The sequence below is a fragment of the Mesoplodon mirus genome (genome assembly GCF_964341445.2).
Source record: "Mesoplodon mirus genome assembly, chromosome: 10".
Lineage (NCBI taxonomy): Eukaryota > Metazoa > Chordata > Mammalia > Artiodactyla > Ziphiidae > Mesoplodon > Mesoplodon mirus.
In genome coordinates this window covers 3576216-3598658 of record NC_138986.1, presented here as the reverse complement: position 1 = coordinate 3598658, position 22443 = coordinate 3576216, and the positions used below count along the sequence as shown (strand labels likewise).

At 37.5% G+C, this 22443-nt stretch overlaps 1 protein-coding gene across 1 annotated transcript in view; it reads right to left on the bottom strand.

The window, feature by feature from the left end:
* PDE10A (phosphodiesterase 10A) overlaps positions 1-22443 on the bottom strand; it is a 305607-nt gene that overhangs the window by 172312 nt on the left and 110852 nt on the right. Inside the window, 1 exon segment of the mRNA XM_082634372.1 lies at positions 6137-6265. Coding sequence (XP_082490498.1) covers positions 6137-6265 — 129 coding nt within the window.

Sequence of the window (22443 nt, the reverse complement as noted above, 5' to 3'; positions counted from 1 at the left end):
ACTTTAGCAAAGCTATCAATTAAACACCTATTTTGGATTTTTACATTGTTTCTGCTTCTCCTATTACAGTCAATGCAGAACATGAATAAATAGCTAAAATAAAATGAGAGTAGAAAGACAAAAATTTTAACAGCAACTTCTCACATTCTTAGAATAAGAAAAAATATTTTCAAGATGTAAAATCTATACCAAATGACTCCACAACATATCAAAATGCCAGCACTACAAAAGCAAACAAACAAAAAAATCCAGAAACTTTTTTAAAAAGAAAAGAAGAGTGACTGAACATATTCTCTTTAACCAAACTTCTATTTGAGCTGTTTTAGCCAACTTGCTTTCGACCACCCTACTGCTATCAACTTGCTTCTACCCAGAATTTTGTGACAAATCCTCCCTCTTCAGCCTCTCACAGAAGGGAATCACAGCAAGTCCTGCAGCCCTGCCTTTTCTCCTGTTGCTCACCCCAGCCAACAGCAGCACGACACTTACTCCTCCACAGGCCCCACCCCAGTGCCCAAGGCTGTGGTTCTCAAGTGTTAGCTTGCATCAGAATTACCAGGGGCCAGGGCCGGGGCCAGGGACCACCTGAAACCATGGCGGGCGCTTGTTAAAACACAGATTGCTGGTCCAACCACAGGAGTTTCTGATTCAGGAGGTCTGGGCTAAGACCTAATCTATGGCATTCCTAACTAGTTCCCAAGTGATGTTGGCGGTGATCTGGGGAACCAGTTGCCTAAATCAAAAACCAATTCCTACAAAAAGCCTTCTCAATTTTCATACCTCTTAATGACCCCAATTCTCACAAGTGTTGTCTTGATAAACTATACCACACAATTTAACACTTGATTATACACCCTCAGTTGCTGTACTCTCATAGTTTCATATCTTCTTTCCACACCACAAGATTATGAGTCCCTTAAGGGCAGTAAACACGAGAAATAGTGCTCCTGTGACTTACAAAGAGCCCAGGACAGGGCAGATGGACAGGCACACATGCTTAATATAAAACATAGGCTCTGTCTGACTATCCAAAAGCAAACAATGTGGATTTTAAAATCTCAAGCAAATCTAATTCTCCTAAAAATTTCTATTTGCTAGACCTTATGCTAGATGTTTTCAAATATACACAGTCAACAAATACTGAAATAAATCTTATTCTTAGCTTATGTGTTTATTATCTGTCTTCCTCTACCAGAAAGTGACCTTGAGGGAATCAAATTTATATTCCTTGTTTTCCAACTACACTCCCATAGTAGGTACTACATAGATTTTTGTCAACTGGCATGCTGAATAAGTAGCTAGAGAAATGAGTAGTACCTGGTCACATTCCAGCTACAACTCACTACTCAAATGAATGTTTCTAGAAATGATTATTCAACCTTTGGTCAAATAATCCAGATCAATGTTAAATCTTCAGGAAGCTTTTAAGGGGTAGATTAAAACACACACACACACACACACACACAGAGAAATGGTTATATCACTTATCTTTCACAGGCTTTTTATCTTATTTTTAAAAATCTGTGTTACATGAAACAAAATTTTAAATGCCAAAAAAATTATATTAAATAGATGTAATGACTTCTATTACACATCTTTGTCTATAATATGTGCAATTAACAAATACAATTTTTATAAAAAGAAACAAAAACAAAGTATTTTCAAAACTCCATTAGCTCATAACATTTTCATTAGTTAGAATCCCTTGCAAACAAAATTTTTATTTAGGAAATGTAGTAACAATGTTGAATGAAAATATAATAGCTACCACTGATAGGAACTTTACAGGTAATATAAAAAGTGCTTCAGAAATCAATCTAGTCTATAACAAAGCTATTAAATTTATTTGAATTAGTTTCATAATCACTAACAATATTTGTGATGATCTGACTTAATCTTTTTTTTTTTTTTTTGCGATCCGCGGGCCTCTCACTGTTGCGGCCTCTCCCGTTGCAGAGCACAGGCTCCGGACACACAGGGTCAGCGGCCATGGCTCATGGGCCCAGCCGCTCCGCCACATGTGGGATCTTCCTGGACCGGGGCACGAACCCGTGTCCCCTGCATCGGCAGGCGGACTCTCAACCACTGCGCCACCAGGGAAGCCCTGACTTAATCCTTTGAAATTATCAAAATCCCAATCAACTTGATTGGATTGCTAAGGAGCCCAAACACTCTCAAAAAGAATATATTAAAGATACACCTTTTAACAGTAATATGTACAATTAACAGAATTAACGAAATACATCAAGTAACTCTTTACAAATGAATTAATATCAACTTTATCCCCCTTCTAGTTACAAGATGGTGAAATCACGTTTATTTGTAATTTAGATTAAGGCATGCAACACTCAACACATTTTCTGTTTTCCATTATGAAAAAGAATATGAAAGTTCTATGTGAAAATGTAATTTCAACATTTGAGACAACGTAATTTTAAGGAAAAGAGAGAAAGTGCCCAAAATGAAGTTCCAAGTAAACTATTTCAATTATGTGTTTTTTCTTATTCCTGGTATGTCCTAATAGTTAACACATCACTGATTAGTGTCTTACTAACTGAAGTCTTCTAACATTGTGTGCTTTGGCAAATTCATGCTCTATTAATTTAATATCCTGCTACATTATATACACTAGCATAGAAACTGTATGTTATATACCAAGTAGGGCAAATGCTACTTAATCCACATATTAGGTTGTATATAATAGGTTTGGGGGGCATAAATTAAATCCTACTAATTCTAAGTATGAAGTATCTAACAGTTTTATTTGAATGAAAATTAAATCCCATCTCTAGAATCATGGAGAGGTGAAAAATGTAACTATATTCTTTGGGTAAAAAAAGAAACCATTCTTGTAAATATTGAAGGCAGCTGACAGCACTAACATTTTCATTGTTAATTACTTGACATTTACAGGTACACGTGACAGACTGGGCAATGCTTTTTCCATGCCACTCACACAAGTTTAGTGCTAACCCTTGCCTTTAAACAGTCTGCAGGGGCCATGCTACAGAATCTCACTGAATATAAAGCAGATGTAATGAGACACATTCTTGTGATAAACGCTGGACCGTTAGTGACCCTTTAGCTTCCCTTGCACAGTTCCAACATCTGCCAAATGAACATGAGCTTACTTAACCTTCATTAATTCAACCAGATGTAAAGGGTCAATATATGTGAGCTGTCTTGAAAATTACAACTGCTCTATGGTCACACAATATTAGTCCATTATAAATATTACCATAGTTTAAATAAAATGTCATGCGTTCTCTATTTTTTAAACATTTTGCCTTCTGAGCACCAAGCAGACAGTAGGTGCTGAACAAAATGCTAAATGATTGAAGAAAAACTAGCTTTTTGGATAGCACAGTCATCATTAAGAAACATGTGCAAGCAGTATGAAAGCTGACCATTTTAAAGGCAAACATAATTTTGTAATTTAAATAATCACCCCTTTATTCATTTGTTTAAAAATCTGAATTTTCATATAGGATCTTTCTCTAAGCAGAATATGCCTTTACACGATTTCTGTCCTCATAATGTAGATCATTTCCATACGAGGCTGGTTTATCGGTGTTTAAAAAAATAAATAAAATAAATATTTATTGAGAACTTATAATGTACAAAGTGTTGTGCAAATTACTTATTCCAGCACAGCTTTCCTTACTTCATTTTCTTTGACTAAACTGACACAAAATGAAATAATTTGAATAGGCTTTTCTCATTTTCAACAAAATATTCTCCAAGACCTTCTACCTATCACACTTACTGTTCTTGGGTCCACACATGGAAATAGAAACACTCCCTAAAAATCCTCCTGACAAAAATTTTCTTCCTCAAGGCATTTTCAATGAAGGGATAATAATGAGAAGGGTGGGGTGAGGGAAAAGAAAGGAGATGGTTCAGAGAACCACTACTTTAATCCATGACTATATAAATGAAATAAACATATTTAACTGGCTTTCTATATCTCAAAGAAGACTGGGCAATGCTTTTTCCATGCTACTCACACAAGTTTAGTGCTAACCCTTGCCTTTAAACAGTCTGCAGGGGCCATGCTACAGAATCTCACTGGATATAAAGCAGATGTAATGAGATACATTCTTGTGATAAACTCCTTGGAAGAGGAGGTAAAAAGGGTCTTACTGGGACTTCCCTGGTGGCGCAGTGGTTGGGAGTCCGCCTGCCAATGCAGGGGACACGGGTTAGTGCCCCGATCCGGGAGTATCCCACATGCCGTGGAGCGGCTGGGCCCGTGGGCCATGGCTGCTGGGCCTGCGCGTCCGGAGCCTGTGCTCCGCAACGGGAGAGGCCACAGCAGTGAGAAGCCCGCGTACCGCCAAAAAAAAAAAAAGGGTCTTACTGGACCACAGCAGTAGAATTAAAGATTCCTTTTAATGCCCTTCCACTGCAAACTGCTTGCATCCTTGTTTACTGCTGATGAATTCTGTGCTGTGGTTACTTCTATGCCTGTCCCCACCACTAGACAGTGAGCCCCGAGTGGACGATTCATTCACATTCTCGGTGGCATCAACAGTCTCTAGCCCGGCACAGGGTCACTGTCAAAATCATCTCCTTATAAGGACAAGTTTTTCTTCCACCATAACTGAGTATTGTTTCAGTTACACATTGCTATTCTTAATAATCATTTAACTCTTGATTATATGTATTAAGAGGTTTAAAGTATTATTTGGTTAACTAATATAGAAAACAGATTCGGGAGATGTGGAATGACATTCAAATATTTATAAAACTTTAAAAGTTAACTATCACTGTAACACTAAAACAGCATGCAATTCTTTTCATTTTTCTAAGACCTACGCTCAATTTCATATCTCAGAGACATAATATATATTTTAAACTTTTCATTTTATATGGGAGTGTAGTTGATTAACAGTGTTGGCAGCATATATGTTTGCATTATATTACTGTTCACCATTATACAGCAGGTTGCCTTAAGTACAACTCAGTCACACTTCTGAAAGTTTCAGACATCTCGAACTGTTTGGAAATGTGTAAGGTTTGTAATAGATGAAACTTGCCATGTCAAGTTTTGTTCTTACTATTAATGCCATGATCCTTTTGAAAAGAATATGCCTGTCTCTGATTTAGGTATCTCTCTCTCTCTCTCTCTCTCTCTCTCTCTCTCTCTCTCTCTCCCTTTTTCCCTCCCTCTCAATCCACACATACATGCATACACATTCACACCCACCCATGGACACTTTAAAAACAACTTTGGTTTCAATACCAAAGACTCTCTTTTTAAAAAAATCCACCTCTTTTTTATTATAAAAATTATGTAAGAAAATTATAGAAACTTTCATATGTAGAGTGAGGAAAATCAGCTCCAGGCAGCACACTATTAGCATAGGTCTAATAGCATAATATTTTAATAATGGTCATTTTTGAACTTTAAATGTAGCATTTTTTTACACAAGAAAAATTTCCAGAAAAATAGTAAATATTTTGGGTTTTTTAACATAAAACTTCTCCGTGTAGTTAGAATCATATATAAATTTTAATTTCCACTATAAAAGCAACATTCATAGAAATGAGAAGTCATAATTGGCCAAATACAAATTCATTTAAATCCAAAATTAAAATTATACCAGAATAACCAAATCTAATATATTTATATAGATTCAATTTTGGGGGAAATTTATTTGACTTCACATTCCTTTTGAGTCCACCTTTCTTTTTTCCATAAATATAGCCACATCTTAAGTTTATGAGTGTAAATAAAATGTCTAATGCAAGTCAAGAGTTCTTTTCCTACTGTGCACATATAAAAATTTTTTGAATAATTCATTTTGCAAAATATAATAATATAAATCTATTTTTGAAATATATAAAGAATATTTTTATAATCAACAATAATCATTAAATAAAATCAAATCTAATACTGACTTTTGCATTTTTCAATGTGGTCATATCTAAATAAATTTTCAATTCTTTTCTTAAAGATCATCCTTTTGTATTTGTTTCCCCTCATTCTAACTTATTTTAAGTTATCTTTTTAAACAGAATAAAATTCTTACAGAATTAAACTACTAATATTTTACTTTCTAGCATGTATTAAATACCGTTTTGTCACTATAAAATAGAAAATAATTCACACTCAATCTGAGTGAGATCTTACCTTCTGGTTTGTTGTTTTTCCTCTTCAGCCATTTTTCTACAGTCTCTGCACTAACACTTTCAGATACAAATTCATCTAATACCTGGGGGTGAAGAGAAAGATATGCCTTCACTTTTTCATCTGTCAAACCTGTAAAAGAATAGAAAAGAATAAAATTAACCAATATGACATCTTCATTTACATCAAAGATATAGAAAAATGACATTTATGCAAATTGATTTAACATAGAAATATTTTTAAAAGATGTATATACATACAATGGACTATTATTCATCCATAAGAAGGAATGAAGTCCTGTTACAACATGGAGGAATCTTAAGAATGATATAGTAAATAAAATAAGCTAGACACAAAGTGCAAACATTATATGATTCCACTTAAATGAAATATCTAGAACAGGTAAATTCATAGAGACAAACTAGACTAGGGGCATCCAGGGGCCGAGGGAGAGGAGAATGAGGAATTATTTGCTTAATGGGTACAGAATTTCTGTTTTGGATGAAGACGAAGTTTTAGAAGTAGACAGGGGTGATGGTTGCATACATAGTGAGTATAATTAATGCCACTGGATATATCCTTGATATGGTTAAAATGGCAAATTGTGTGTTATTTATATTTTACCACTATGAAAAAGTAGGGGAAAAAAAGTAAAGTTAGAACTTTAGCAATTTTAAACTATAGATATTACATCATGTTATACAGCTGTTTTGCAACAGTAAATTTCAGTGTCATATTTGAATCGATGCTGTAATCCAGTGCTGGTCGGTTAAGCCTTGCAAAGTGCTTCCACTTTTTTGTAAGTAATTATCATAGATTTAAGACTTAAGGTAAGTGAAACTCTAGCAACAGTATCAAATGGGAGAATAAAGCACTGGTACAGTTCAGGTGCTAAAAAACATGCTTAATGAATAAGTTCTTATCTTTTACTGTTTACAACACAAATTCTCCTTTTTCTCAGGGTCACTAAATCCAACGATAAAACTAGTGTTCAGTTCAAAATACTTGACATTTTTTCATTGACATTCAATATATGTAGTCTGTTTCACTGAAATAACTTTCACAGTCTAATAATAACTGCTGAATATACACAGAATTTTCAAGCAAAGAACTTTTACATATCTTCACTTAAAAATATATAAAATTACATGTTTTCAAATTGATGCTTCATGTTGGTATGCCATTTCACTAAACAACTCAAAATCACAAATAGGCTATCAATAATTATTACTCAGTGATTGTAATTATTTGTACTACTGTACACTCTCTGTGAATTATTCAATAAATTACCATCCTTAGGGATGGTTAGGTGAAAAAGACAATGGAAAATTGTACTTTTAGATGCAGAAAAGAGAAAAAGCAAGTATATCTTTATGACTTCAGGGAATAGGGTGCATGTTTCTAGCACAGACAAGGCACAGAATTTATACATATTAGTTAATTCTGCTGGGGAATAAAGTCACAACTGTATGATTCTACAACAGACTGGTATTATTGAGAAGGCAACTGATTTATTTCAATGAATTCAGTATTTAAAAAATCAATTTAAACTATATAGATATGTAGATCTCTCATAATATATATAATTATGTAGTTGTAGTAGATAAAAAAAAAAACAAGATCCAGCCCATGTTCACCCTGCAAAAGAGCCTCAGTGATGTAAAATTCAATTTGAGAAATTCTACAAGGTGCTAAAGATAAGAGACTCATTAAAGTAAGAGAGAGAGCTCTCTTGACAAAGCAAGTTCGGGTCCCCAGATACAAAAGGCACAGAATATAGAAGTAAACTGACAGCTGATTTGACCTCAAGAAGACAAAGTAATTTTCATACTTTCATTATGTCCGTCATAGTGGTACATATTCAACGTCTGATTCCTTCTTAAAACTTCCTTCTATCACTTTTGTGACACAATATGGTTCTTATCCTAACTTCTATTTGCTCTTTACTTCTTCTTTCTCTCCAATAATCTATGACGATGACAGCAAAATCTTATTATATTTTTAATCTCTAGTTTGGAAATTCTTCCATCACCTCTAGCTCCATCTTGACTCAAAACTACATGAATCATCTCCTTCCCACTTATTCGCAAAGTGATTTTAACTCTCAGCTTTCTGTTTTCTGTTACTATTACTCTCCCTTTTTTCCAGAAACCCAGGCTGAAAATATAAAGGCATAACTGACTCACTGTCATATCATTTCATCTTAGGGCATATTATACAAGTCCTATTTGCCAAATTACATATCAGATAAAGGAACTGTATCTAAAATATACAAAGAATGCTTAAAACTCAACAAGAGGGGCTTCCCTGGTGTCACAGTGGTTGAGAGTCCACCTGCCGATGCAGGGTACACAGGTTCGTGCCCCGGTCTGGGAAGATCCCACATGCCATGGAGCAGCTGGGCCCGTGAGCCATGGCCGCTGAGCCTGCGCGTCCGGAGCCTGTGCTCCACAACGGGAGAGGCCACAACAGTGAGAGGCCCACGTACCGCCAAAAAAGAAAAAAAAAAAACTCAACAAGAAAAAAACGCAATTAAAAATGAGCCAAAGAGCTGAACAGACACTTTGCAAAAGAAGATATAGATATGGCAAATAAGAATATGCAAAGAGGATCATTTGTGAGTTGAAGTTAAAGAAAAATGAGATTCCACTACATACCTATTGGAATGGTTAAAATCCAAAAAACCGACAATCAATTTCGGCAAAGGATGAGGAGCAACAAAAATCCTCCTTCAGTGCTGGTAAGAATGCAAAATGGCGGTCACTTTGGAAGACTGGCAGTCTCTTACCAAGCTAAATACAATCTTACTATATGATCCAGCAGTCACGCTACCAAGTGTTTACCCAACTGATTTACCCACACAAAACCTGCATGTGAATGTTTAGAGCAGCTTTACTCATAATCAACCAAAATTGGAAACACCTAAGATGTCCTGCAAAAGTGGTTACCAGCGGGTAAAGGGGGGGAGGGATAAATTGAGAGACTGGGATTGACATATACACACTACACTACTATATAGAAAATAGATAACTAATAAGAACCTGCTGTATAGCACAGGGAACTCCACTGAATACTCTGTAATGACCTATATGGGAAAAGAATCTAAAAAAGAGTGGATATATGTGTATGTATAACTGATTCACTTTGCTGTACAACAGAAACTAATACCACATTGTAAATCAACTATACCCCAATAAAAATTTTTAAATAAATAAAATTTTAAAAAATAAAAAATATTTACAAAAGGCAAGTTGGGTACATCAGTTGTGCCATAAACATATAATTAAATATTATTTAGCAATGAGGAGGAATGAGCTAGCAAGCCATGAAAAGACATGGATTAGCCTTAAATGCATATTACAAAGTACAATAAGCTAGTCTGAAAAGGCTGCAGGTTGTATAATTCTAATTATGCAACATTCTGGAAAATGCAAAATTATAGAAAAAGATAGTAAAAAGATCACTGGTTGCCAGGTGTGAGAGGCAAAGGGTGGAACCCTCATGAATGGCATTAGTGCATTATAAAAGTGGATTCGAAGAGATCCCAAGCCCCCTTCCACCATGTGAGAACACAGAAACTCTGATTCAGAAGAGGGTCCTCACTCAACCAAGCTGCACCATGGCCTTGGACTTCCCAGCCTCCAAAACTGTGAAAAATAGATTTCTGTTGTTTATAAGCCACCCAGTCTGTGGTATTTTGTTATAGCAGCCTGAATGGACTAAGACAATCCATGAGTTCATACTGATATAAATAAATGAACAAACAGGGAAGAGTAGACAAATCTTCCATACAGAAGAATTCCAAATAATTTATGCAGATACTCTGCCCTCAAGAAGGTGGAGCATAACTCCCCACTCATTGACACTTATTTTGTATAAATTACTCAAAATATTTTTTAAAGATCAATTGAGTCATAAATGAGCTGTGATGTCTAAGTAAACTTCTAAAGAAATTAATCAAATCCTGGATTTAAGTATGTAGATGAGAATGGGATGGAAAATAGACCATTTTGGTTGTAAACTCCTTTTAGATTTCCAAATGTTATTACATAGCTTGATATCTCAAATGTCTCAAAATACCTAATTATAATTTTTCTCCCCAAGTTACCATTCACATTTCATGAAAATAACTACCACCTTCAACATGAGAATGGCAGGGGGAGTCATTATGTCTTGGTGATTAAAAGTGATAAAAAGCAAAAGTTAGTTTCCTCATTTCACCTATTCACCTGGGCCTGAGCCTGGACAAAGCACCTAAACTCTCTCAGCCTGGCTTCTTCTTTGTATGGGAATGGGATTTGAATAGGACTGAGAACAATAATATCTATCTCACAGTGTCATAATAATTCAATGAGCTAATCCATACACAACATTTTTGCTGAGTACATTTACTAGTATCGATAGTACCAAAAAGTCATTTTTCACCTGTATGAAAGCCAATTCTTGGATTGTCCACAGAATCAAATCACACATTTGTAACTTCTCATTTCTTTAGCATTAAAACTCCAAACTTTCTAAAATGTCCATTTTTGTTTTATCGTTTAAAGTATGGTTCAACTTTCTTAGCCAACAAAAGCACTCTTTTCTAATATTTTATCCATTTTTACTTCCTATTAACATGCAGTTTTGCAAAGGACCTTTGGGCCAACACAGGACCAACCCAGAATATAAGACACTGAAATAATTATCCACACTCCTGGAAAATGACAGATGTATGGATGATGAAATCATTCTTCTTTTGTTTTTGTCTGACTTTGGTTTAATGTTTCCATAGCTTCCCATGGCCTGGACATTTTGTTTATGTCAATAAAAGACTTGGTTAGTGTTTCTTTGAAACAAACCCAATGAGAGCAATGGGATCAGACCACAGCTGTCATTAGCACACACTAGCATCCAGTGATTAAAAATTTGCCACCAATAATCCACACAATGAATCACACAGATAGATACTAATGTCTATTCCAAGGTAACATGAACATTTGAACCAATATATTTAAAAATACCTCATTTCCACTAATGAACTACATTCTCTCATCTATGCAATATTTTGCCTGCATACAGATTTTAAGATGTTATTATCACATATAAAGACAAATTAATAATCATTTTTAAAACCATCAAATATCCAAGTGTTTGAGTTTCTAATTCTCAATATATTTTTTTAATTGGGGGTATAGTTGCTTTACAATATTGTGTTAGTTTCTGCTGCATAACGAAGTGAATCAGCTGTATGTATACATACATGCCCTCCCTCTTGTAGGTCCCTCTCACCCCTCCCCCCATCCCACCCATCTAGATCATCACAGAGCATCGAGCTGAGCTCCCCGTGTTATAGAGCAGGTTCCTGCAAGCTATCTGTTTTATACATGGCAGTGCACATATGTCCATCCCAATCTCCCAGTTCATCCCACCCTCTCTCCCCCACCCCATATCCACACATCCATTCTCTATGCCTGCCTCTCTATTCCTGCCCTGCAAATAGATTCACCTGTACCATTTTTCTAGATATTTTTTGACCAGGCTGTTTGCATAAACCTCGACCCAGGTAGGTCTACATGCTGCAGTTATAGTTGTTCAGTATTTTCATAGGTTTCTTTATCCTATAGGTTCCCCCTCCATTTTTTTTGTTTTCCCCATATATTTATTACTGAAGAAAACAGAACTTTTGTTCTATGGTTTTCTAGAGTTTGGATTTTTTTTTTTTTTTTTGCAGTACGAGGGCCTCTCACTGCTGTGGACTCCCCCGCCACGGAGCACAGGCTCCGGACACGCAGGCTCAGCGGCCATGGCTCACGGGCCCAGCCGCTCCATGGCATGTGGGATCCCCCCAGACCGGGGTGCGAACCCGTGTCTCCTGCATCGGCAGGTGGACTCCCAACCACTGCGCCACCAGGGAAGCCCTAGAGTTTGGATTTTTCTGACCGTATCCCTGTTGTGTTGTTTAGCATGCTCATCTTCCCTCTGCATTTCCTGAAAACTGAAATTAGATCTAGAGACCTCAGCAGATTGAGGTTCAACATGGAGGTCAGTAGTCAATGTTTATAAGCCGCATTGTGTTCTTCTGTCAAAAGGTTCACACCATCTGGCTGTCTCTCTCTGTGACATTAGCAGCACTGATGATCTACGAGCTATTGATTCATTATGCCTTGAAAATGGTGGTTTCCTGATTCTATAATGCCTTTTCCATGTACTAGCTGAAATAATACAAAGAGAAACTTCACCTCATCTAGTATTTGGTTAGTTCATTGAGATAAGACAGGATAAATGCTTAATTTGTTCCCCTTTATTTACCAGTTTTCACAATGAGTTGGTTCAGTAGCATTCTGTAGGTGAGGAACTAAAAATATTACTACTATGAACCCATAGATTTGAACAAATTTGATCTGTTTCTTCCATTGTAATTATTTTCCTTGCTGGTACTCAAACTGTCCCATCTTTTGGCCAGTGGAAGGAGCCTCTTCAAGCTGGCTTCCAAGTCACTGGGACAAGAATCTAGTAGCTCTTGAAGGCTTCCTTATAATCTGTGAGGATGTAGGGTGTTTCAGGTTCAGCTTGTACATTTTCTGCCCCAGATGTAGATGCAGACAATTTTCCTTAGGATCTCTGGTTCCTTTTGGTGGGCAGTGGTATTTCAGTTCCAGGAATGACGGACTAGATTACATAACTACTCATCTGTTTTATTACACAATACACATGTAACAGTATGAGTGCTGTAAACAGATAAGTTGTTCTTTTTTTTCTCCTTTAGTATATATCTCACTAGAAATGTACAAATTACTATATTTTAAAGTCACTTGGAATATTCTTCTCTCTGATTTTGTCACCAACTGGATACACATTTAGGTTCACTTCAGATATACCTGTAAATGTGTCTTTATTACAAATTATTATTCTAAAAGTGGATATCTACATGCTGAAGAACTTTTTATTTCTGAAATCTTACCATCTTAATATTCATAAAAAATTAGAAAATCATTTTCAAATCAGAGGCTAAAGAACTACTGTTTTTCTCACTCAGAGGGATACTTTTAAATTAATTATGAGTACTAAAGGATCTATTGTTAGAAATAAGAAAAAGCACAATTTTTCAAGTATTAATTCTGCTATCTTAATTTGTGGAGAAAAATCCCAATACATGTCTGTATTCTTTTTTTTAAAAAGCAGTCAAATACATATGGCAGGAGCCCAGCACCCTCCCATTGCCCATCCCTATTCCTGAGCTGTGGTTCCTGAGCCCCATTCCACAGTGCCCTTATGTTACCTTAATTCAGGTCTTCTCAATCTTAAAAGAATTCTTTCCTCTCAAATTAGGGGTTTTATCATCAAGTCTTCTCCTGCCCCATTATCTCACTGTAGCTAATCTCAGCTAGATTAGAAGAAACCGTATACTTTAAAATTCTAAGGTATACATTACTAATAGTGCTTTCTCTGATTCATCACAATAATTGTCTCAATTTTATAATTTCCCTATGTTTACTCCAGGTGTGAAGAATAAGTAAATAATTTTCAGATTCTTAAAGTCGTAATTCAACCGTAAGATAGCATTTGACTAAAAATAAACAACCAAGGGGCTTCCCTGGTGGCGCAGTGGTTGAGAGTCCACCTGCCAATGCAGGACACACGGGTTCGAGCCCTGGTCTGGGAAGATCCCACATGCCACGGAGCAGCTGGCCCCGTGAGCCACAATTACTGAGCCTGCGCGTCTGGAGCCCGTGCTCCGCAACAAGACAGGCCACGATAGTGAGAGGCCTGCACACCGTGATGAGGAGTGGCCCCCACTTGCCACAACTAGAGAAGGCCTTCGCACAGAAACGAAGACCCAACACAGCCATAAATAAATAAATAAAAATAAAAAATAAATAAACAACCAAAATAAACCAAACCAAAACAAAACCTCTCATGCTATTAAATATTATACTATACTAGCTCAATTGTCAAAGAATAACCTGAACTGTGAGGGGGTTGAAATGCATGTCACATGAGGAGTCAGGGAATGACTACAAATGTTTAGTTGGGAGAACACAAGGTCCCTGGTGGACACTATTACTGCTTAATCTGAATGCTGTTAAGTAAAAAAGGTTAAGAAATTTGGATTGGTTTTTCTTTTCTGTTTTTTTTTCCCATATATGAACCCAGGAGACAAAACTAGAATTTACATTTTAGGAAACCAAATTGTTCTTCAATATCAGGCGGAAATTTTTAGGAAATAAAAGCTTCTGTAACTGGATCTGGAGGTTCAGGAGAGGGGAATCCAGTGGACTCCACCTTACAGTCTGAGGTGTCATCACATTCTCAAACTATCCAGGAGAGAGGCGTAACAATTTACTGCAAAAATCATTCTCATTAGCTTCAAAAGACAATTCCAAAATACATGTCTTAAAGAGTAAATATTCTAAATGTAAGGTAATCATTTTAGTGCCTTAATAACAAAATCTGTCAAGTTAAAACAAGATATCTCATGTCATACTAAGCAGTGGCGGACAGTCATGGTGCTCAATGGTAATACTTTGTGAAGTTGTCTGCACGTGTGTGTGTGTGTGTGTGTGTGTGTGTTCACACAAGTTGCAGGTAATCACTCTCCTGGGTTGCATGTGTATGCTTCTAAGCATGACCTTCTGTATTTATCCAAAATCAAGTGCAGGTTAGCAGTGGAATAAGCTTAAAATCAGTTAAGTTTGCCTTTAGAATCCCCAACGCAAACTTTGTACACCTTCTCCCTACTGGGTATTGATCTCGCCTCACCTCTGCTCCAACCACTTAATCTCCTTCCCTCACAAAAGGATAAACCAGCTACGAGCCTTCGTTAACCACTGCTGGCCTCACTTCAACGCTCTCTCTGACTATGCTTCTATGCTACAACGGTGGCATGTATTAGTTCACTGAAGCCCCAGAGCATCATGTACCTGGCACATAGTAAATGACCAATAAATATTGGTTGAAAAATAAATCCTAATCCTCAAAGTATAAAAAAGGAAATTGAGCATAGAGAAGTAATTGAATTAGTTTTCTCTTCTCCACAAAAGCAATAATTCAGGTTGGAACAAAGCTACAAGCCCAAGAGCTTACCTCTTAAAGGCAAATTGCTTCTTGTTTTTGACACTTTCCCCATCTGAGCTTATCATACTTTAATGGGATTGCTACTGATCAGTGCTACCTCCCAATCTGTAGTGATATTACACATTTTACTTCAAATTATAAACTGAGAAATCTGACTGCTAAACCTCAGACTTTGAAAAGAAGGCAGGAAGAAATCTTTGGAGCAGAAACCACCTGGAACCACAGGCTAGCCCTGAAAATAAGTCTAATTTGAGATCCCACTTTCCCCCCATGCTTCCTCTGTTTCCTCAAATGCACCAAGCCCTTCCCCATCTGTGGTCTCTGATGATGTCTGCCCACTCTTCACCTGGCTAAGCGAGACATCTCACCAATTTCAAAGCAACTTCCTCAGAGGCAACTTCCCTGACCACACATTCTACATTCACTTCCTTTTCTGTGATTCTCTCATACTCCAAATCACTCACCCCAAGCTGAAGTCCCTATTTATTTATTGTTCTCTTATTAAACGCCAGCCTCTCCTGGTAGACTATAAGCTCCATGAGGACAGCTGATCTGTCTCATTCTCCACTGTCCACGGAGCACAGTCCCTGGCTCCATGCAGAAGAGACTTGACAGCGGGCCTGAGACTGTTCTGAGAGGCTGCTTGCAAGGCTGGTACCTGGGAACTTGGCCCTGAGAGTGTTTCCAGTGGCCACTGGGCCTAGCCTGCTTGTGCAAACAGTATGATTTATGCCAAGCACCTGCTCTCCTTCTGGGAGTCTGCAATTCTGGACAGTGACAGGCAGAGGGTGCCTATGCGACGAGCCCCCAGCAGGAACTCTGGGTACTGAGTCTCTAATGAGTTTCCCTAGTAGACAGCACATCATACGTGTTGTCACAGTCATTGCTGGAAGAATTATCTGAGTCCTGTGTGGCTCCCCTGGGAGAGGATTCTTGAAAGCTCATGCCCAATCTCCCTCCGGTCTTCACCCTGTGCACCATTCCCCTTTGCTGATTTGGCACTTTTGCTATAAGAAATCTTAACCATAAGCAGAACTACGTCTTCTGGAGTCCTCCTAGCAAATCACCAAACTCAGAAGTAGTCTTGGGAATCCCCAACACAGGGACAATCATCAATTAGTGAACTAACCCATGAGTCATCATTCTTCTCACATGATTTCACAGATGTGTAGATGTGCTGCTGCAAACTGTGCCGAGCCCTGCAAGATCACAGAGGCACCCAGGTCGGAAAGCAAGTGTCCAAGCAATGGACCCCACCTCTCAGTAGCCCACAGTGCCCACTCAAGTTCCCAATCCTCCCTGAGACCAGATGAGATTCGTTTCTTTCTTTTACACTACTTTCACGTTTCTTTTTCCATCCAAACAGTTTGAATGTCTATATTAAGTTTTCTGAAAAACAAGAATTTCTTTACTTCTTGAATATGCTTTTCTAATTCTGACACCCTTCAATCCACCTATAATGCAGCTCCAATTCTGGAAACAGATCCCTGTATATACTGTAATATGAAATCTTTACGTCAAAGTTCTACCCAACAATGCACCGGTGTACATGAGTTTATAAACATAAGGATTTATATAGCAGTTCCTTCTTGCCATTTATCAAATAAAGGAAGGGATTCATGGGCTTTAAAGTTAATTTCCATTTTGGCTTCTTTATTTAGAAAGGCAAAGTCCTTTATATGCAATGAATAGAGGTTAAAATGTGAGAGATGTAAACGGTTTTCAATATCATTAAAATAGCTCCAAAGTTATAATAAAAACAAATAGATGAGATGCTTTTTTGGAGTTCTGTCAAACCCCATAGCCAGTGATATCATTCTTTTTTAACCAAGCAGGAAAAACAAGGAGCAAAATAAAAGCAAATGCCATGTCATTTTTCACAGAAATAAAAGAAAACTCTAAAATTCATGGGACCCACTCCCAATGAGCCAAAGCAATCCTGAGAAAGAACAGCAAAGCTGGAGACACCACTATCCCTGATTTCAAACTTTGTTACAAAGTTATACTAATCAAAACAGTATGGTACTGACATAAAAACAGATACACGGACCAATGGAACAGAATTGACAGCCCAGATATAAACCTTCAAATATACAGTCAACTAATATTTGACAAGGGAGTCTAGAAGACTCAATGGGGAAAAGACAGTCTCTTCAATAAACAGGGTTGGGAAAACTGGATGACCACACACAGAAGAATGAAAGTGGACCCTTAACTTACACCACCCACAAAAACTAACTCAGAATACATTAAAGACTTAAATGTAAGACCTGAAATCATAAAACATCTAGAAGAACACATAGGGAAAAAGCTTCTTGGCATTGATGTTGGCAAAGTTCCTCTGGATATGACACCAAAAGCACAAGCAATAAAGGCAAAAATAAAATAGTGGGACTACATCCAACTGAAAAGCTCCTGCACAGCAGAAACAATCAGCAAAACAAAAAGGCAACCCACAGAATTGGAGAAAATATTTGCAAACTCTCTGATAAATGGTTAACATCCAAAATATAGAAGAAATTCATACAACTCAAGAGCAAAAACAAATCCGATTAAAAAATGAGCAAAGGACTTGAATAGTCATTTTTCCAAGGGAAACATACAAATGGTGAGTAGATGAGTACATAAAAAGGTACTAAATATCACTAATCATCAGGGAAGTGAAAATGAAAACTACAGTGAAGTATCACCTCACACCTGTTAGTAGAGCTATCACCAAAATGACAAGAGATGAAAAGTGTTGGTGAAAGGGGAACACTTGTGCACTGTTGGTGGGAATGTAAATTGGTGCAGCCATTATGGAAAACAGTGTGAAGTTTCCTCAAAAAATTAAAAATAGAACTAACATATGATCCAGCACTCCTACTTCTGGGTATATATCTGAAGGAAATAAATGCTATCTTGAAGAGATCTATCTGTACCACCATCTTCTTTGCAGCACTATTCATAATAGCCAAGTCATGGAAATGACATTGTGTCCATCAACAGGTGAATGGATAAAGAAGATGTGATACACACACACACAGAGGAATACTATTCAGCCATAAAAAGGAAAGAAATCCTGCCTTTTGTGACAACATGGATGGACCTTGAAGGCATTATGCTAAGTTAAATAAGACAGAGAAAGACAAATACTGTATGATTTCATTTGTATGTGGAATCTAAAAAAGCCAAACTCAAAGAGAGAGTATTGGTGGTTGCTAAGAGCTCACAGTTCGGGGATATGGGAGGTATTGGTCGACGGGGTCCAACTATAAGATGAGTTAGTGAATAAATTCTGGGGATCTAATATACAGTGTTGTGACTGTAATTAACAACACTATATTATATACTTAAAAGTTGTTGAGCGTAGATCTTAAAAGTTATCACACACACACACACAAAAAGGTAATTATGTGAGGGGATGGAGGTGTTAACTAACCTTATCTTGGTAATGATTTCTCAATAAATACGTATCTGAAGTTATCACATTGTATACCTTACAGATACATGTAAGTCAATAATACCTCAATAAAGCTAAAAAAAATTTAAATGCCTTGTAATCATTATTCTTGCCTTCTATCTGTCTATCTATATAACCTAAATAATTCCTTCCTACCCAAGTACTTTCTTACTGAAAGAAGATTTGCCTATGCCCTAAAAAGGAGTCAATTAATGAACCTTAATTGAACATACTGCTGGGATTTTGACCTACCTATTTGATTGCTCATTCCAAGTGAATTAACAGCCTGAAGGGTGCCTTGGCTGCAAATAAGACATCATTTTCATTGTTTGTAATTTGCGTTTATCAGAAGGCAAATCCCACACTGCTGTATTTCTAAACCAAAATGAAATTATGTGTTTTCCCTTGGCTGAGGATATCGATGAAAGTTTCTTTAACTGAGAAAGCCAAATAAAAACTTCAGCTGCTCAAAGTGATAAGACATAGAGGAGAACAATGATTTTGGAGTAGAACCACAAGGAAAGCTTAAGACACCAACCTTTACCCTTCTCCTGACTCAGAAAACAACACCAGCAAAGAGAAGCCTACAACAGAGGCAGCCATTCAGGCACACACCTTGTAGCACAAAGGGTTTAAGACTCTCACCCATGTAACTCAAGTTCACCTGTAAATGTGCAGTAACCTGTGGGAGACAGCATATCTTGGTCCTCCAGGTTCTGAGTCACCAGATGTATGCTGAAGTACAGGCTTATGTTCCTTAAGCAAGCCACTTAAACCGCTAAGCCTTCTTGGCCTCACAAACAAAAGATGAGCCCAATAATAGTACCTACTCCACAAGGAAAAAATACATGCAAAGGTCTGAACACATAATAAGGGATTAATGAATAATTATCCACCTTCATCAAATCGGTGGGCACCTTTATGTCAAGAAATATTATGAGATTTAAGATTTTTACAGATATCTAAACATGCTACTGTTTAAATGTAATTTGACTTCACAAAACCTTTATTTACCTATATTTAAAGACCATTTCATCTAGGTGTGTTTCAGAATAGTAACACATTTTATACGTACCCATGAGTGCTTAAGTTGAGAACTATCAAATTCATAAACTGTCTAGCTAACCACCGTATTAACCAGAATGTGTATTTGAACACTAAACTCAAAGGGACCAAGGCAGGTCTAATTTGAGAACTTCCAGGAAGTCAGGACCACACAGGGATGGATGTCAAAGCCTGGGTTAAGCCAATTAGATACTGGAGAGAGCCAGAGGGGTGTGGAGGCCATGGGCAAGTCTATAAGCACAGCTCAGAGCGTGCGGAGGGGGTAAAGTCAGCTGAAGGCAAATCTGTAAGTGAACTCTGAGGGACATCAGAAAGGAGCAGAAAGAGGGGTAGTCAGACATAACCACGCTGCAAGGCGAGTAAGGGACATTAACTGAACACAGAGTTTGGCTGACATGATTAGTTCTAAATGCTGAGATTCATTTATTCACTCAATAAGTGTTCATTTAGAGCCTATTATGAGCCAGCATATCTATGTGGTTGATATACAATAAAAAACAATATCCTTACCCTTGTAAAGTTTTAAAATTCTCTTTAATCCTGGGTAAGGTCAGCCAACACGAACTAGTGACAAATTAAAAACACAATGAAGGGGCTTCCCTGGTGGTGCAGTGGTTGAGAGTCCGCCTGCCGATGCAGGGGACACAGGTTCGTGCCCCAGTCCAGGAAGATCCCACATGCCGCGGAGCGGCTGGGCCTGTGAGCTATGGCCGCTGAGCCTGCGCGTCCAGAGCCTGTGCTCCACAACGGGAGAGGCCACAACAGTGAGAGGCCCGCATACCGCAAAAAAAAAAAAAAAAAAAAAAAAAAAAAGACAATGAAGCAGTAGGATACATCAAAGTTGACTCCAACATTTCTAGCTTAGGTAACGGACAGTCATAGGAAATACAGGAGTTAGTGAAAGATGCATGGAAAAGAAAATGGTTTTGGTTTGAGATCTACTGAAATTCAGTTGCCTATTGGATTACCTATATGGTGATTTCCAGTAAGCAGTAGGAAATATAAATCTGCAGCTCAGAAGAAGGAAGTAGAAGCTAAGAGGTGTACACTTTGGAAGTCACTCATATTGATGACAGATTTACATATGGACTAGATTTCTCAAGAATACTGCACTGCATCATACATAGCAAAAGAAAATGCTCATTCCCATCCCTATACTATTTTTTAAATCATGGAGAGAAATTGTATTATACACTGTCTCATTAGAAAGATTAAGTCATTCTAGAAAAATGTAAAACACGTATGTATAGTTTTTTGTCAGTTGGATTGCATAGGAAATACTTTGATCAGTCCCTCTTTATTCAAATCATCAAGATTCAAAATCACAGACATATTCACTTACAGAAAACCCTTTTGTGACGGGCATAATTGTAAGATGCCCGTAAGATTTTCCTGTGGTGTCCACACCCTGCATAATTTGCAGGGCTGAAAATGATGGATTTTACTCTCATGATTAGGTTTTGTTACATTGTAGATTGGCCTTAAACCAGGAAGATTATCCAGTTGGGTCTGACCTAATCACACGAACCCTTGAAGAACAAATAATTTTCTCTGCTGGTGGCAGAAAGGGAAGTTCGAGATTCAAGCACAAGAAAGATTCAGAGCTCCACTGCCGCCTTGAAGATGGAGGGCCACGCATCAAGGAATGCAGTCAGACTCTGGGGGCCCAGCAAGGAAAGGGGGCCTTGGTCCTACTGCCACAAGGAACTGCCTTCTGCCAATGACAAGATCGAGTTTAGGAAGCTGAACTTTCCCCAGAGCCTACAGATGAGAACTCAGTAAGGTGAACACCTTAATTTTAGCCTTGTGATACCCTAAGCAAAAAAAAAAAAAAAAAAGTCAAACAACACCAGACTGTTGGTCCACAGAACTGTGAGCTAATAAATGGGCATTGTTTTAAATCACTAAATTTGTGGCATTTGTTATGCAAAAATAGTAAATACTCCTCTGAAAGTTGGATTATTTTTAACATGAATCCACTTAAAAGTAAACAGGAATATAATACAGTTCCCAAACTATGTGACCCATATACAGTTTAACAAAAATCATAACTGCCAACTGTTATTAAAGTTGTAAAAATTTTCTGTTTAACGGAAGTTCAAACTCAGAAAAGTAAATCTCTACTTTCCCAAGCTCACGTTAGTACTGAAAGACACTAACAGTTCTGAGGAATATGTACATGATTCTGAGGGAACACACCAACAGGTGGTGGAACACTCCTGACAGGTTATAGTCTGTGAAAACTAGCATTCATTTAACTAGCTACTGTAACACTCAGCAGACCATAACAAGCATCCAATCCAGGATTCCCTGAAAAGCCCATGCAGAAGACCCTATCAGGTATTCAGTTACATGACAGCACAATTAGGAAAACACATTCCAAAAGCAATAGCGTAAAGGAGATGTATTAGTCAGCTTGGGCTGTCATAACAAAATATCACAGACTGCTGGGCAGCTTAAATACAGAAGTTTATTTTCTCACAGTTCTAGAGACTGGGGAGCCCAATGTCAAGGTTCCATCAGAGTTTGGTTTCTGAAGAGGCCTCCCTTTTGGCCGCCCTCACATGGTGGAGATAGAACACTAGTTCTCTGGTATCTCCTCTTATAGGGACACTAATCCCATGTGATTAGGGGCCCACTCTTATAACCTCATTTAAGCTGAATTATGTCCTTGCTGTAAATACAGTCCCAGTAAAGATTAGGGCTTCAACATATGAATTTTGGGGAAACAAAATTCAGTCCACAG